Source organism: Schistocerca cancellata, chromosome 6, assembly GCF_023864275.1.
Source record: "Schistocerca cancellata isolate TAMUIC-IGC-003103 chromosome 6, iqSchCanc2.1, whole genome shotgun sequence".
NCBI classification, from domain to species: Eukaryota; Metazoa; Arthropoda; class Insecta; order Orthoptera; family Acrididae; genus Schistocerca; species Schistocerca cancellata.
Window position 1 is genome coordinate 148,313,761 of NC_064631.1, and position 19,342 is coordinate 148,333,102.

The 19,342-nt window shown below is 37.6% G+C and overlaps 1 protein-coding gene across 1 annotated transcript in view; it reads right to left on the minus strand.

Moving 5' to 3' along the window:
- Nucleotides 1-1,433: 1,433 nt before the first annotated feature.
- LOC126191307 (speckle targeted PIP5K1A-regulated poly(A) polymerase-like) overlaps nucleotides 1,434-19,342 on the minus strand; it is a 222,664-nt gene continuing 204,755 nt past the window's right edge. The window contains exon 11 of the mRNA XM_049932136.1: nucleotides 1,434-2,381. Within this exon, the coding sequence (XP_049788093.1) occupies nucleotides 1,826-2,381 (556 nt within the window). The 3' untranslated portion in view covers nucleotides 1,434-1,825. The remainder of the gene's footprint in view (nucleotides 2,382-19,342) is intronic.

The following is a 19,342-nucleotide window of genomic DNA, read 5'->3' on the forward strand; positions in this document are numbered from 1 at the left end:
CACCGATTGAAATGACGCTCATAAAGCAAGAAATTGGAAATCCCAAATGATTCAAATGAAAATTAAAAACTTACTTAATTGGCAACTCTCTCCACAAATTATCTGAATATCTACATTCAATGACTGAAAATTCCTGTTACTTCAAAACAAGTGGCAGAGTTCATTGTTAGGCTCCATAATAAATAATAATGTACTGTCAATGTAATTCAATATTTAAACACATAGGTAACTATTTTCTTTGAAAAGTACCAATGTTGTAATGAAGTAAATATCAAGCTATCAAGACATCTCATCATGGGAACTGTAAACAGTAAAATCTATGGAGAAGACAGAAACTGGAATATATCCAACAAATAATTAAGGACATTGAGTGCAAGTGCTACTCTGAGATGAAGTGGTTGGCATGGGAAAGGAATTCATTGCAAGTCGCATCAAACTGGCCAGAAGACCGTTGAAGCAACTCCCCCACCCCAATTAAATCACTCTGAACCCTAAGCGTGTTATTTGGTGGTTTATGTATTAGAAGTTCCATGCTACAAAATTGTGCTATTTGAGGTCACCAATGCATAGATAAACATGTCATTGTAATATGATCTGCTATAATAAAATGTGAGGTAATGGCATGTTAGTGGTTAAAAGTGGAACCATATTTTTATTAAGTGCAAAGATATGGGTGTGAATAAAAATTTCTCCAGCTATTTAGACAACCAACGACTCTTTTCATTTCCATTTATTGCATGAATTTGAAATTTCTGTTTAGTATGAGCTTTGAAGCTATGCAAGGAAATAACTGATAAATTCAAACTTACTTAGTTTATGAGATACATACGAACAGTGCAGCTGGTAATGTAGTGACCATGAAAGACTGGGACTAGGATTAAGTTCCAGCCCAGCCCCCTTTTTTTTAATGTACCTGTTGTCACAGAAAATGTTAAAGCTCTCTCTCGAACATGTTACAGTGGCCTTGACTCAACTGAAATATTCACAACTTCCTCCATCCATTTTTGAAGGCACCAATTTTCAACATGTTTAAAAACCATCTGTGGCTGTGGAATGTGCACAAAATGTAACCAAAAACAACTGTTGTTGACCACTGTGGGTGCAGATCACTTTGACGCACAGAATCATGTGATCTGACAGGTGTGTGTGTATGTGTGTGTGTGTGTGTGTGTGTGTGTGTGTGTGTGTCGGCACGTGCGTGCACATGTTTTAGGAGAGAATGTCTATTATCAATGTAAAACCGACTTGTTACACATCATGTTTAGAGTTTGCAATTATAGTCCACACAACACACAAATAAAATTACTTAATTAATTGATCTGCACCAACGATGTTGCCAACTCATGTCAGTATGTTCCACACTGTAGCCTATGTCCCATATGAAGGTGGGTAGAACATTCAATAAATAATTTTCAAATAAACAAATACACACAATGAAATTTAATTATCTTTCAATATTACACAGATTGGTTGTGTATACTGACGAAAAATAGCTTCCAGTCAAATATTTATTTACAAACATGTAGACTGTGTTTCACAAGGGATTTCAGCATTTCCAAAGGAAATAGTTTTGATGCAGACTAGTTTAATTTTTTCATTTATTCCTTACGATGGTTGCAGTGCCGTTAATGTCCTGAGTAAAATTCATGACACAATGTTACTCATCTCACCTGTGCATGGAAAACACCACTTAATTGCATCATAATGCTGAAGATTAGAAAGAATTAGTTTTCACCTTGGAAGAGAGGTAACCATGAGGAGAGTACTGCCAACTTTCAATTTTCATCACACTGTTAAAGCTATGAAGCACTCGGAATGGAATGCTTCAACTGGACAGATCATCATCTTGTTTGTCTGTGTTACCTTTTTCCAGAACTATCTCTGCAGCAGATGATTCTTCTGTATTACCACATACATTTGCGTTAGCAGGCAAGGCACTTCCTGCATCTGTATTAGTTGACAAGGAGAAATCAGGAATGTAATTCAATGCAGTTCTGGATACAAAGGCAGTATTTAACCACAGGGGAATAAGTGAAAGGAGCTTTCTGGCAATGATATGATAGAGAGCTGCATCTGCTGTGTGTGCTACGAGGCAACAGCGAACAGACTCCTTTTTGCTTCCAGCAATAATACGGACAATGAATGATGCATTTTCAACTTCTGACGGCTCTTGTTCTAGATGCTGTGAAATCAGTGTTTCTCGCTCCATCATAGGGAGTTTGGGATCTAATTTATGCTTTGTGGCAGCCTTCTTGCGCATATTCCACGTGTGCAGTACGGGTTTGCCGGAACATTTCCAACTACGTGGCAGACACTTAGTAATCGTACAATCCTCCACAGATACTGGACCCCTTGTATCATCAACTGGTTCTACCTTCAACCTGCAAAATATTTTGTAAATTAATGCTAATTTTACATACACATATACACAGATGTTTATACACAAATAAATACAACAGGATGCAACAATGAAAATTGCTGTTTTGAAAGAAAATTATATTTATTGTTTTAATTTATTATTCTTTCCCTACATAAATAGCAATTTAAAATGACATATTTTTAAATATGATATCCAGCAAGTGATGTATTGTCAGTAAACTGATTTACTTGACTTCTGAAGTTATGGCTGACAGTTTCTAGCATAACAAGAAGCCCACAAGCTACTTTTTGGTGAATTTTCACCTTCAAGTGTATGAGGGTACTTGGCTGTACAGTGTAAACAATGAATTTTAGATACCAAACTGAAAAACAAGCCATCTTGCTGAAGACACACATTCCCAACATCATTTTTTTTAAAAGACTGAGCAAAATAAAATTATCAATCACACTGACAACTAGTTGGGAATTCATCATTGTACATTTGGTTTCTTAGAAAAAAAGTAAGGCACAATGATCTCTAATGTCAATAAAATACACCAAACAGTTACACGTACTGAGTGAAGGAACCTCTCATGTAGTTCTGCAGTGTGCACCACATAGGCAGGCAAATTTTCACATGCTTATGCTGAACATCAAAATCGCATTCACTGAGTTCTTGCATCATAGCTATGGGAGCATACGCCTCCATGAAGAATTCACCTCACAGAGCATTCAAAAGTTGAAGGGCAGCTGCTTGCTAGCATGCTGGGCATCATCAAGGAGATGCATGCTGCAATCTGACAATTAACTATGTAACCACTCTTTAGAGAGTGGTTATACAGAAACGAGTATTAGATTAAATTCTGTAATACAAAATGACCTAAGGGCCAAAAAACGGTAGTAGTATTTCAAAGTAACAGATAAAATTTTACAAATAGTAGATATTCGAAATGGTGTAACACAAAGCAGTACAAAGGGATTCCAAGGAAGATCTAACAGATCTGTGTTTTGTTTTGAATGTAATATATAAACCAATGCGCAACATTGTTAGGCCTCTTGAGTTTTTGTTTTCACCGGTGGCAAGTATGTTCACAGTTATTCCGTGGTAGTTGGAATTTTGGGATTAGAAGCCTAATTAAATTGCATTCCTAGAACTGGATTAGACATTGGAGTGGTGGAAAATAGATTATTTTGGGATAAATTCAGAGAGTGAGTCAAAAGAGGTGACTGGGTATACGAACACTGATATTCAAGTGTAAGGTGATTGTACGTGTTAAACGAAAAGCTACGATCGTATACTTATGATTGTGAAGAGATTTATTGACAATACGGAAACTTTTATGTTGAATTAAGAGTTTATTTGCTGCATACGAATTATTAAAGAGCATTGGGACTGAAAATAGTTTGGACCTTATCACACTAGTATCTTTGCCACGTGTTGTCAAGGTGATTCTGCTAATAAACGTAAATGTGAAAAATAGTGCCTGTTAAAAGACTAAACTTGTGCTGAACAGACACTGAAAGGATTCGAACCCATAATTAATATCGTGTTGTGAGAATTGAGAAGCTTAGACATTGTAAGGCCCAGAGACATCTTTATAATTCATTGGACATTAATGGCAAAGGACAGTTTCATGGGAAAACAAATCTTTGGTGATAGGCACACGAAGGAATGTAGTACTGACTGACTGTTATCATACCGAAACAATACGCACTAGGGTCAACTCTCCTTTCATTGCTCCCCTAATGCCACCTCTCATTAATTTAAGAACTTAACTGTGTCACTAAAACAGAAATATATGAGACATTCCCAGTGTTTACTGAATTCCATAATCAGCTAGCACATGGACAATAATATCTGTGAACATTCAGGGGATTCAAGGGTTATTGAAGTAAGCTGATAAACCTTTTTACAAACAGATTTAATAGGATTCAATAGCAGGGAATGGTTCTTAACTAGCTGGGACAATATACGGTATACACAAACTTTTGAGATCAGCTCCGCTGCCGTGGGGAGAGGGGGGGGGGGGGGGGGGGGGGCAGGCATAACTGGGCATTAGACCATAGGGCTTTACAACAAACATGTGTTTCTCCTTTGGTCAATGCACTGTAGCACCCACAGCAGATGGTAAATAAATGTCCCCATCCACTGCCTCAAATGAGGCCATCCTCACCTTCAGTCTTTCACGCCTCTCTTTCTTGTGTCCCTTTCAAATCAGGAAGTTTCATTGTTGCAACATGTAATCAAAAAATAATATACTGGTAACTGTAGCAAGTTCAAAGTTACAAAATATATGATTAGTAACTTTTAAAACAGCACAACAATCTTGTCTCTGAGGAAATCCACTCAATGAACTTGTTCTCTAACTGCTTAATGCCTTTTCCACTAATCACAGCCAGCAGCCGGAAACAACTACTCTGTAGCAAGGAATGAAAATCTACTGAATGACATGGTGTAATGAATGAAAGTGAGAATAAACCATTGTTGGAGACTGAAAGGAATAGATTTTATAGATATTCAAAACTCTTTAACTACAGCCTCTAATAGTGAATGCAGTATCCAATATTAATCCTCTAGTTCAATATAAAAGAGTGATGTATGATATTTTGGTTGTCAAATAACTGATATAAACTGCATCATCCATGTTTCAAACATTAGAGCGACTCTGAAAGTTTGGAGAAAATAATGCTAAATGCTGTTTCCACAAAAAAATCTTATCTAAGTATCCTCCTAACCTTATACAGTGTATTGGGTAGAAATGTCAAAAGGAAGACTAAGACATATGTACCTCAAAATTATTCCTACATCTAACATAAAACAGGACTACTCAAGCCATTTTTCAACTTTAACATCTGTACTTTACTTTAGAGAGCAACTGATTCAGTTAAAAGTTGGATATACTACTATATATTCCCATATAAGGAAATTTTATCAAACGTATGTCAGAAATTGTAAAATAAAGACATAGTGGCTTTGGTTACCCCATGATGTGGACTTACAAGGGCCAATAGTTAGATATCAATGTTTGGCTCATGGTAACTGTGATTAGGAAACTGAAGTTTGGTTCAAATGATCTGGGATTAGGGTAACACAGTTCATACGCTGTGCTAAACTCACATACCAAATGCCTTAAACATGCAATATGATGAAGAAATTGTAAACAATTGAGGAGATTTTTTTCAGAAGTCAGTTAAAAATCAAGGTTGTTGCTATGTTTGTCCTGTTGAAATGGTCTGGTCAAAAGCCAATATTTGCTGTGATGAAAACTAAGAGTTATTTCAAAATTCTATATTTGCTCTTAGAAAGTCAAAGCCAAAGTCAAGAAACACACACTGTGCTTTGCTTCTGAGAAACCTGAAGGGAGAACAACAATTTAGGACATCAATAACAATGGGGGACATCACAGTCAATAACAATGTGAGAAGTGTTTTTTGGACATACAAAAAACGTAAACTGTAGCTAAGCCCTTGCTATCAGAACCAATATTAGAAATAAATTAGTGGTTTACACACCAACATTACCTCCTAATTATTACTCAGTTCAAGCCAGTTTTGTCAGAGGGAGGTTTGTGCTAAAAGAGTAGCTGTTGAACTATTAGATGGAGGTTAATACAAGTGATTCAGAAATGGTACACATGTAACAAGAGTGCTCAGGTGGTACGAAGTCCAGGTCGACAGTGGAAGCATTCAAGAAGTCCAACAAGAACAAGAAAATGGAAGCTATTGCTGTTCATGGGGGCTAGTAGACATAAGTAAACCCAAAAGTCTTAGGAAGGAAAGAACGCAGGGCAGCTGATCTCACTTAGAGCAATATCACAACTTTTCATCACTTAAACAAAATGAAACAAGATAAATTATTACTAAAATACATAATAATCACATCACCAAAAGATAGAAGCAGGAAGGAAGAATACTGTTCCAATGTTGTATGCGCAGTAACATTTCAGGCAACATCACGGATGTCCAAAGACAGATACTCAAATCTGAACACCAAATTTCATGTAACACGAGATTATAGACTGAAAACTGAGAGCGGGACTGCAGCACAACTAAAGATAAGGAAGTTAAATAAGCTATAAAGAATGACATCAAAATAAACAGGTGTAGAGAGAACCACTATTCAAGGAAAAAGTCCAAAAGAGATATTTGCTATTCGAACTGAATACAGTCTAAATGTGGAAACATTTCTGTAATTAAACAAAATAAATAAATAAATAAATAAGGAAATCATCAGGCTTTCCAACTAGCTCTTTACCAAATTAAAAACATACTTTCTATCACTGCTTTAATTTGTCATATAAAACTACTAATACAGATATATGTTCAACATGCAAGACTGGTCTACTGAAATTAAAAAAGGAACAAGATCTGAAGTAAAAGAACCAATTAATAAAAAACCACAGGTTGCACAAACTACATGCAAAAAAGTTCTATGCAATTTAACGAAGGAAGAAAATTCAAATGTGATTAAAAATATAATGTAATGGGATAGATAAAAACTCTACTCACCAAGCTGCGACCGGTGAAAACACATATGAGGGTACTTAAATCTGCAAGCTTTTGGAGTCAATGGCTCCTTCTTTTAGTGGAGGGGTTGAAGGGGAAGGAAGAGGGGTGAAGAAAAGGACTGATAGGTTTAGGAAACGTGGAGAGTTTGAAAAAGTAGCTCAGAACCTTGGGTCAGGGGAGACACTGGGCGGGAAGAGAAGCAAACACTGATTTGTTGGAGACTGCTCTGGGAAAGATTCGAAAACCCGAGAGCTTAAAAGTGGAAGCCAGGGTAATAAGCAAGTCTGAGATTACTGACAAAACATGTTGCAAGAGTTAATAAGAGCATAAAGCTAAGTGCATTACATGTGATCGATGTAGGAAGCAGGAAACATAGACCGATCTGCAATGGAAAGATACAGAAAACTAAAAGGGAGTGGACACAGGAGTAGTTACTGTGAGGAAATGCTGTGACTGAAGAAACTGACATAAAATAAAGCCAGGTGGATGGTGAGAACCAAGCATATGTTGTAACACCAGTTACCAGCTGCTGAGTTCTACAAAACTGGTGTCTGATGGGGGGGCGGGGGCATCCAGATGGCATGTGTGGTGCAACATGCCCCGCAACAAGATATTGTGTGTTACCAGTATACACTCTCTGCCTATGCCCATTCATCTTAGCTGATAACTTGGTGGTAGACATGCCGATATAAAAGGCTGAACATTGTTTACGTAACATTTCATAAACAATCTATGGGGTCTCACAGATATATGTTTTGCCAATTACGGGGCTGGTATAGGTGGTGGGAGGAGGGTGTATAGTGCAAGTCTTACAGTGGGGACAGTCAAAGGGGTACATACCATACAGAAATAGGTGCAGAAGGAGCACAGGGTCTGACAGGATATGGCAGAGATTTGGAGGATGACAGAAAGCTATTGTAAGTGTGACGGGCAAAATATTAGACAGAATGGACCTCTTTTCAGGGCATGATTTTAGGAAGTCACAGCCTTATCAAAGTAACTGATTAATACATTCAAGACCAGAATAATACTGAGTGACAAGAGGTGTACTCCTAAGTTGTTTTTTGCAGGGGTCAGCAGTACTAGGATTGGATTTGATGGCCCTGGAAATCAGCTTTTGAACTGGGCTTGTGGGGTAATTAGGTCCAATGAAAGCTAAGGTGAGAATGGTGGTGTATCGCCATAGACAATCTGCATCTGAACAAGAACGTTTGCCTAGAATGCCAAGGCTGTATGGGAGGGAATATATGACACGGAAAGGTTGAAAACTGACAGAATGTAAGTTTGCAGTTGACCTCATCCTCACCGAAGGTGAGCTACACAGGAGTACACATCTTTTCACTCTGTATTATCCTGGTCTCGAATGTATTAATCAGCTACTATGACAAGGTTATGACTTCCTAAAATCATGCCCTGGAATACTTGCCCTATGTACCCTCCTAGCACCACCTGTAACAGCCCAGTAACTGACAAAATACATACTACCAAAGGGAAAGGCACCTGTGAAATGACACAGGTCATGTATCAACTGTTACGTAAACAATGTTTGGCCTCTTACATTGGCATGACTACCACCAAGATATCAGTCAGGATTAAAGGACATAGGCACAGTGTGTATACTGGCAACACACAATACCCTGTTGCAGAGCATGCTGTAGTCATGGCCTCACTTCCTGTTTCATCACACACACCATCTGGATTCTTCTCTCAAATACTAGTTTCTCAACACCACTTGGTTCTTGCCACCCACCTGCTTTAATTTACATTAACTCCTTCAGCCTCAGCATTTTATCATGGCTCCGAAACCTTGCAAATTTAAATTCCTTTATGCACGTGTTCTCTTGCTGCCGCTTTGTGAGTTGATTTTTTTTTATCTATCCCATTATATTATATTTTCAAATAAGGTTAAAATATTTTTTTTTATACACTAGAATCAGGCAATACCAAAGCTCTCTGTAGGTGAAGTATCATTTTCAAGACAGATTTGGAGACACAATTTATGCATTATGATTCATTCCTGAACACAAAGAAAGGAAAGGATTGCTTTTCATATTTGGCCAGAAACAAAGACCGAATGAAGGGTTTTCTGATTCATGTACCAGTCAAAATAAAAATATAGTAATGATGGGCACACTAACGGCCTTTACAGAAGAAAGCAGTACATTTAATAAGCTGGTACATTATTTCCCTTTCCATGGTCACAGCCATATGCCTCATGACAGAGTGGAAAAAAAGGAAAGAAAGAAAGCTATTCTTTCACTGACTGAATATTATAAAGTGCTGGAACAACATGGCATCATAAAAAAACTAAATAAATATTGGGAAGCAAAGGATCTCATGTCCAGTACACTAAAAGCCCTATGATCTAAGATCCCTTAAAAATAACTGCTCAGCAAGTTTTGGTTTATGAAAAGTCTAAGAAGAAGGTATTGTTGTCATTACTGGACACTTATAATGGAAGTCCTGAAGAGGTTGAGTTGAGGAAATCCGGACTCTGAAGCCTGGCAGTAAAGAAAGCAGCCACTTAAGAAAAGAAGAACATGATCAGCAAGGAGATGAGAAAGAATGTCTTAAAATTGATGATGCATTTTATGTACCAGAAGGAGCAGATGAGTTTATGAGGACATTATTGAAAAGGATCTGTAGGTTCCCAGTTTGTATTGCTGTTGCCAGTATTATGTGTTGAATTTCAATGATGTCTGTTGCATTTTGCATTTCTGCTTATCAAACATTTATGGAAAAATATTATACTAATGTGTTATATTGTGGTGCACTATTGTATTTCTATACAAAAGAACGATAAATAAGCTTTCTTTGTGATTAATGTTAAAGATGAAAAAAAGAGACTGAAAAAATCACATTGACTGCAAATATTAAAAAACTTTTAACTTCCATCTATGCATTTACAGACTTCTGAAAAAATCTGTCACTCTACTCTGATATAAAAAATGAACACTGAGAAAAATTAAACAGACAATCGGAATCATGTCTACAAAAGCAGTGTAAATGTTACATTACCTCATTTACATAATTAGTATTTGGGTATGATGTTTAAAAAACGCGTTTCCTCAAAAATTTACTTTTTTGCCTTTATCAACTTTTGAAAAGGTGTTCCTCAATTACAGTTTTATAATTTTCATACTGTCGGCAGTGGCAGCTGATATTCACGTCCAAGTTTTCATTTTTCTCCTGCATTTCCACAACTGCATGAGAGTTCAGGTATGGAGATACCTTTGATGGCTTAACAGACAAAAATCCTGGCATGAAACATGTGACCACATTCATTACACATAACAGATGCTTGGGGGCATGGCTAGGCCTGGCAAAATTTGCATCTCTGATGTTTTTAATTCTCCTGCCTCAATCATTCTCGCTCAAAATGTAAGACAGCAGCTGAAGCAGCTGTGCACCAATGTTAATGATCTTCTGCTGTGGTGCACCAACTACTTGGGTCAATTTTTAAACTCTTTACATTCTTCTTGAAACGCTCTTTACAGCACTTCAGAGGAGCACCATGGGACCTTCTACCTGTGCTAACTTCACTATACAAAATTTATTGATGAAGTCTGTTGTTTCTCATCTGCTGGACATGCCCAATTCATTTGAGTTAGTGACCAATAACGGTGGCTTCCACCCTATACTTAGCCTTCTCACGAACAGTAGTATTTGATAATAAGTCATCCCATTTGATGTTCATAATGCATTTAAGTGTCTGTTGGTTGAAGTGTTCTAGTTTGTCAAGATCAGGGTGATATATTGTCTAGCTTTCACAACCACAGAGCAGGGTAGAAACAACAACTGTTTGACACACCAGCAGTTTGGTGCATAGTGACAGGAAGACTCAGTGTACGAGACATTCAAAAGCAACATGTGTGGCATCCATCTTTTGCTTGATGCCCTTTTCCAATGAGCAATTAGTTTTCCTAGATAGAGGAAATGATGTATTATTCCAAAGTGTGCTGCAAATAGAGATACTGAAATTCAGAAAAGCAGTTTCAGAGCTGGCTGTGGTAGAACATTTTTTTTTCTTTTGTGTGTGTGTGTGTGTGTGTGTGTGTGTGTGTGTGTGTGGGTGTGGGTGTGGGTGTGTGTATGGGTGTGTGTGTGGTCAAGCCAAACCATTTATATGCAGTACCAAAACAATTTACATACAGTTGTGGCTCACTGGGTGTGTGAGCTGGAGAAGCATTGTTGTCAGCATACTGCAGTTAAGTTCCCTGAGTGAGGCTTGTGAACCTTTTAGAGTGCAGTCCAGACTGATTAAATAGCCATCTGTCAAATTTGTATTTAAGCTCTATTCCTACACTGTTTATAGATGTTGCCTCATTAAGAATGGCTGCTAGGTACAGAGAATAAAACTTTGGTGCGAGGACACATCCTTGTTTAAGCCCATTACTAATGGAAATTTATCTAGGTCACAGGACACAAACGGTAATGACTTATGTTGTTCCCTGCAATTCTCCTGCAGTCTGAAGGCAGAATACTAGTAAAAATTTTACCAGCCACAGACAGCAATGATATGCCATGGTTTACTGCATATGCTTCAGTCGCCTTTTTAAAAATTTGATGACAGTTGTGAAGCTCTTAATATCAGCTGGTACTTTAAAAGGTTTCCTGCATTACAAGAAACAGGGAGAAGAGTCTGGTTTTTAGAGGCAAGCCACGACTTTGAATGATCTCCAAGGAGAGGTTGTCAGGTCCAGGTGCCTCAGTTTCATAGTAACTAGAACCTAGCTGAATTCATGAAATATCACTGGGACTGCCACACAATCTTGTGCTGGATGTTGTGACCCACATTCGAGAAAGTCATCAGCAGCAGTACAAATACAGTTTAAGAGTGAGCTAAAATGGTCTTTCCTGCATTCAAGATGTCCTCACTGTCAGTGAGGATAGTTGTACTGTTGGCAGCTTTCAGAGTTCCTCATGACAAACAAACAGGTCCATGTAATTCTTTTATTCCACATAAAAACTCCGCAAGTCAATGGCATCTGGCATCCACGCTCCAAACTTTGGCATCTCATTGACTATATCATCACTCGACAGTGTCAAGAAAGATGTTCTGATCCCAGAAACAGCTTGAAATGTTGATTGTTGCTGGACTGATCACAAACTCCTGTTTAGCCATCTGGGGATCCAAGCCCATTGTAAACCACATCCTACTTCTCAAATCATTCCATGAGAAAATTCAATATAAACGGCCGGTAGAATGAAACTGTTTGCTCTCTAGCAAGACACATTTTTGGACTGACTTACAAATACCACAGTTAACAGAACAGGTGTTGAACAAAATCGGACGACTTAAAAAACATTATCACGAAGACTGCAGAGGAGGTCATTGGTTTTGATGCAAAGAAGTAAAATTACTGGTTTGATGACAACAATGAAGAGATTAAGAACCTCCTAAGTGTCAAGTGGGATGCGTAACAATCTCTTGCTCAAGATCAATCCTCCGCTGAAAAGAAAACACACTTTCAAGGGCTGAAGCACAATGTCAAACTGAAAAAAGCGAACTGGTGGCAACAAAAAGCCAAGGAACTTCCAAAGACTATCACTGCCAGGAACCTGCCATTTTTCAGATTACAAATGAAGCTCAAGATTTTTTGCTGCAATTTTGGCTCATTAAAGTTCACTTATTAAATGCAAAAGGGAATATATAGCATCTCCTATGAACTGTTATAGGCTGCATAACACTGACAACATTTTAGATGTGTACATCTATCTCATCATACACTATTGGGAACACAGTCATTTCCCAGTGATTTGGAGCTTTTCTGAAAAAATTTCACCCTTACACTTTTTTCCTCAGGTTTATTTTTATTACGATAGCAAAACAGATTTTTAATATTTCCCATTTTGTCTCTTCGTCAACTGTAAGAGTGCCAATAGCACAAACAACAGGTTTAACATCATATATTCGCACTTTCCTTTCCTTTGTCACAACAGGAATTCCTTTTCCATATTAAAACAAGAATCAGACAAATTACTTAGAATTAGATCTGAATGAGAATACTGAAGCAAAAACTCCCCATTATCATCTCTTGAATCTGAATTACTGGCATTCTGCAGTGAGAACTCCACATTATTGTCTCCTGAATCTGAATTACTGGGGCATTTATACTTCTCTTTCTTGAAGTGCTTACTTTAGGTGCAAAGTTGTAGTCTTGTGCTTCCAAAATTTCTACTCCTTCAGTGCATCTTACAGCTAGAATATGAAGTTTCCTTTTCTTCTGTACTTTGACGGGTTGGGTCTGCTCTCTTGTAGAAAACCTTCAAATGACTATTGCTAGAACAAAAATTTTCATATAGTTCTAATTTACTACCTGGAGGCCTCTTCAGAAAATGTTTCCAGTCTAGAGGCACAACCCCTGCTGCTTTAAAACCGAACTTCCAAGTTGTTCTTGATGGTTTCTTCACCTAACCCAACAACACACTTCATCGGAAGTCGAGGGAACTTGTCTTTAAACATAGCGTCACAATTCTTATTTTTCAATTCATGTAAAATGTCATGTCACTTTCATTACAATGACCAAAATAAAGCTACATTTAGTGGTTGGGTACTGTGTATAGTGTGTACTATATGGGGGTGGCAGCACAAACTTGATGTTATTCTTGCATTCTTCAGTGATATGTGACCAGAATCTTAACAACCTTCTTGTCGAAAACACAGAACTGCTATATTCATGTACAAGTCTTCATATATTTCTAGGGTGAATTGTCAACGCTTAATCTTTTATAGACAGCACCCTTTGGTAATTTTTGGTCTATATGTAATACAGATTTCCTGCCTTAAAAGTGATATAAGAAGAAAGTAGGGTTTCATCAGCACTTCTCAAAAACTTAACTGACGTGCTTAAAAACTTCGAGTAATCACTAATGACTTCAGGATGGCATGTGTCTTTTCTAACTGCAATCCCCTCATTTTTGATGGTCATTTGCCCTGTTTGTTTCATCATAATTCACTATCGTGCATCGGTCAAGGTCCAAGAGCTAGACTATGAGCTTCATAAAACTAACTGTTCATTGTTTCTTTGCTCACAGCTTCCCAGTTGTCTTAATATTTTGGTGCAGACGATTAGTAAGGGTGGTATTGTGTCTCTTTATGAATCCTTCAGCACAATCAGGGCTTGGCATTTTGTCTTTAAATCACTATTCATTCCATCCACTTCAGTCAAGATAGGCCTTCAACAACCAACCCGATATCAAAAACTACTAACGGGGATCCCCAATCTCCATCCACCCTCACACATTTTACTCTTCAATGGAGAATTTTCAGAAGCCTGCCTAAATGCAAGACCATTCTCCATTGCTTTTACAGCTTTTTAAATCTACTTTCGGTATAATCTTAATATTTTCAAACGCCAACATGTCTTTGATACTTTTGGACCATACTGTTTCATAAAATAAGTGACAACATGGCAATTATTTCTTTTAAATTTATACTCTATAGTATGGGGTAACAAAAACCACTCTTTTGCAGGTGGCATATGTTGCCCATATATGACATGACTGCAAACTTTTCAACACCAAAAAAGAACTGTTTTGGAAACAAATGTTGTGAAGTAGCAAAAGAGTTAAAGTATTGTTTGAGGTTATGTTGGAAAGTGGTGGCATTAAAATTTGTTGGGGAACACCATTACAGCAAGAAAAGTTTTGATGGATATAAAACTGGGCTAAAATTTATCTGGAAGAAAAGTGATTATGTAAATTTACCTTCGATTGTCAACCTATTTTCCAAGACTTAGAGAAAAACTTACACACACAACAGCAACAACAAAACCTTCCAAGCTCACGACAATGATGCCAATAGCAGCATTTAAAGATTGCCTTGCAAAATGGCTTGTGTTACCCCAATGGTTGAAGTAGCCTCATTTTATGGTAGTTTCTTTCATTTTATGTCATTTGTTTTAAAATGGATATGACAGGGCAGTTATCAGTGTCAGCACAGCACACCTAAAGCTAGGCTGCAACATTTTAATTGCTCCCTCCCAACACTTTGGTGAGGAGAGACAAATGACCAATAGCTGTTTCTGACTTTCATACCAAATAAAGGTGTAACCAATGGTTATTATCTCATTTATGCACTGCACAGGTGGGACCCTATGTCAAAGGGCAGTGCTCAGGCAACTTAATAGGATTCCATTTTGTTTCAGTGGCTGTAAAGAACTACACTTTGATAAGGGGTTGTTTCTACCGACTTCAGGTTCTCATCTCTCATTTGCATGGCCTGGTGAACACCGCACGTAGGCGTGACTTACAATTTGCCACAGTAGTTATGAAGTAGCTATCATGTATATCTCCTTGACTGCTATCCCCCCTCCAAATTCCTATATGACTTGGTATCCTTTAAAGAGTATCATATCCTTCCTACTTAGAGTACACAAAGGGGTGTGTGCTGTGTTCCAGATGCACTTTAGTTTGATTCATGAAAAATGGTGGGTTGCACAATTCAAGGCAGTGTTACTGGTTCCAAGGGCCAGTTGTGGTGGGCACGTACACGTACTTTGCACTCGAAGTACGTATGTACCCTGTAAATTGTCTCTCTCGCTTGCTTACATAGAATTTGTCATTTACCACCACCAGCAATGACAAATCACAGCAAATTGAATAAAAATTTGCTAACAAGGGAACATCCCCATCGCACCCCCCTCAGATTTAGTTATAAGTTGGCACAGTGGATAGGCCTTGAAAAACTGAACACAGATCGATCGAGAAAACAGGAAGAAGTTGTATGGAACTATGAAAAAATACGCAAAATATACAAACTGGGTTGTCCATGGTAAGATAGGCAATATTAAGGGCAATATGAGGCGATGAGCTCCGTGGTCCCGTGGTTAGCGTGAACAGCTGCGGAACGAGAGGTCCTTGGTTCTAATCTTCCCTTGACCGAAAATTTTAACTTTTTGTTTTCAGTTTATGTGAAAAACTCTTATGTTTTCATCACTTTTTTTGGAGTGATTATTACATCCACAAGAAAACTTAAATCGGGCAAGGTAGAAGAAACTTTTCACCCATTCGCCAAGTGTACTAGTTAGGTGGGTCGACAACATATTCCTGTCATGTGACGCACATGCTGTCATCAGTGTCGTATACAAAATATCAGATGTGTTTTCCTGTGGAGGAATCGGTTGACCTATGACCTTGCGATCAAATGTTTTCGGTTCCCATTGGAGAGGCACGTCCTTTCGTGAACTAATCACACGGTTTTGCGGTGTGGTCGCGAAACACAGACACTAAACTTATTACAGTGAACAGAGACGTCAATGAACGAACGGACAGATCATAACTTTGCAAAAATGAAGAAAGCAAAATTTTCAGTGGAAGGCAGATTTGAACCAAGGACCTCTCGTTCCGCAGCTGTTCACGCGAACCGCGGGACCACGGCGTTTCTCGCCCCACATTGCCCTTAATATTGCCTATCTTACACATGGACGACCCAGTTTGTATATTTTGCTTATTTTTTCATAGTTCCACACAACTTCTTCCTGTTTTCGCGATTGATCTGTGTTCAGTTTTTCAAGGCCTATCCATTGTGCCAACTTATAACTAAATCTGCGGGGGGTGCGATGGGGGTGTTCCCTTGTAAGTAACTCACTATGATCACATTTAACACTCACACTGGCACGACATTCACAGCAGAGTGCTCAGAACACTGCTAAACACCCTAAGTGTGTAGAGCAAGCCTAAACTTGACTGCCATCACTCCTCACCTGTAGACAGATTTTTGTGCTGGATACGTGATCTGGACACCTTAGAGTGCACTCTCAGAATAAGAGCAATGAGATTTTGTAATTCAAATTAGATTAGATTAGATTTACTTTCATTCCAATTGATCCGTAGTGAGGAGGTCCTCCAGGATGAGGAACATGTCAGAAAAACAACAATACATGACAAATATTTACAACTAAAACAAATAAGCTAATGTACCATTCCACAGGTCCCAAGTGGAATGATCGTCATTTTTTAATGAACACTAAGAGTCATTTTACAAATACTAATGCACTGAATTTAAAATAAAAAAGTTTTTTATTTATTTATAAGGTAATAAACATGTAATAAAACTACCGTAATACTTATTTACAATGAACACATTACTGCACTGAAATGGTGCAGAAGTTAGATTATACTCACACACACACACACACACACACACACACACACACAAATTTTCAGTGAACACATTACTGCACTGAAATTGTGCAGAAGTTTGTTGCACTTATATACAAATCAGTTGGTTTTACTAAGAAATTCATCAATGGAGTAGAAGGAGTTGGCCACCAATAAATCCTTTAGGCTTCTCTTAAACTGAATTTCATTGGTTGTTAAGCTTTTTATGGCTGCTGGCAAGTTATTGAAAATGTGTGTTCCTGAATAATGCACACCTTTTTGTACAAGACTAAGTGACTTTAAATCCTTGTGAAGATTATTCTTATTTCTAGTATTGATTCCATGAATTGAGCTGTTGGTTTGAAAAAGTGATATATTTTTAATGACAAATTTCATTAAGGAATAAATATATTGGGAAGCTGTAGTTAGTATCCCTAGTTCCCTAAACAGGCTTCTGCAGGATGTTCTTGAGTTCATACCACATATAATTCTTACTGCACGTTTTTGTGCCCGGAAAACTTTAGCTTGGCTTGATGAATTACCCCAAAAAATAATCCCATATGACATTATGGAATGAAAGTAAGCATAGTATGCCAGCATTTTCATTTTTATATCCCCTGTCTGACAAAATTCGCATTGCAAACAGAGATTTGTTAAGACGCTTCAGCAGTTCTGTGGTGTGCTCCTCCCAGTTGAATTTATTATCAAGCTGTAATCCCAAGAATTTAACACTGTCCACTTCTTCTACCTTCTTGTCATCGTATGTTAGGCATATACTCTTGGGACACCCCTTACAAGTTCTGAACTGCATGTAGTGTGCTTTTTCAAAGTTTAGTGACAAAGAATTGGCTAGGAACCAGTCATTAATGTCCACAAATATTTTATTGGCTGATCTTTCTAAGACTACGCCTGATTTGCTATTTATTGCAATGTTTGTATCATCAGCAAACAAAACAAACTTGGCATCTGGTAATGTTACTGATGAAAGGTCATTGATATACACAAGGAAAAGTAAGGGCCCCAAAATGGAACCTTGTGGGACCCCACATGTAATTAGTTCCCAGTTGGATGATGCCTGATAGCTTGATACATGTCTCTTTCCTAATAACACCCTTTGTTTCCTGCCAGAGATACAAGATTTGAACCATTTTGCAGCATTTCCTGTTACACTATAATATTCTAGTTTACTTAAAAGGATATTGTGATTTACACAGTCAAATGCCTTTGACAGATCACAAAATATACCAGTTGACTGCAATTTTTTGTCTAATGAATTAAGCACATTTTCACTGTAAGTGAAGATAGCCTTCTCAATATCAGAACCTTTTAGAAATCCAAACTGTGACTTTGACAGTATGTTATTTGAGATAAGATGGTTATAAAGACGACTGTACATTACTTTTTCGAAAATTTTTGAGAATGCTGGCAACAGTGAAATTGGACGGAAATTTGATGCTATTTCTTTATCTCCCTTCTTAAACAGTGGCTTAACTTCAGCATATTTCAGCCATTCAGGAAATATTCCACTGATAAACGACTGGTTACACAGATAGCTTAATATGTTACTTAGCTCAGAATCACATTCTTTAATTAACTTTGTTGATATTTCATCATACCCACTAGATGTTTTTGATTTTAAAGATTTTATGATGGACATTATTTCTGTTGGGGTAGTGAGGGTCAAATTCATATTATGGAAGTTACTTGAAATGTCTGGTCTAAGGTAATCCATAGCAGCATCTACCGAACCTGACAACCCCATCTTTTCAGTAACAGTTATAAAATGTTTGTTAAAAAGTTCTGCAACACTATACACATCTGTCACCAATGTATCATTTACTCTTAATGCTATTTGTTCCTCATCATGTCTGGTTCTACCGGTCTCCTCCTTCACTATATCCCATATTGTCTTTATTTTGTTATCTGATATGACTATCTTTTCCTTGTAATATATTTGCTTTGACATCCGTATTACAGTCTTTAATATTTTGCAGTATTTCTTATAATGTGCTATAGCATCAACATTGGAAATGTTGCGGATTGACAGATACAGTTTTCTTTTTGTTTTACAAGATACCCCTATTCCTCGAGTAATCCATGGCTTCTTTGTAGACTTTGCTCTAACCTTGGTAAGTTTTGGGGGAAAGCAGTGTTCAAATAAGGTAAGCACTTTATTAGCAAAAATGTTATATTTTTCATTCATGCCATGAGCACTGTAAACATCAGTCCAGTGAATGTCTCTGAGGAGTGTCCTAAAATAATCAATTTTTGGCTTACTGATTACCCTCTTGAGCTCAGATTTAACAGATTTTATATCCTGTTCAGTATTAGCATTTAACAGAAGGAGCTGCATGTCATGGTCTGAGAGGCC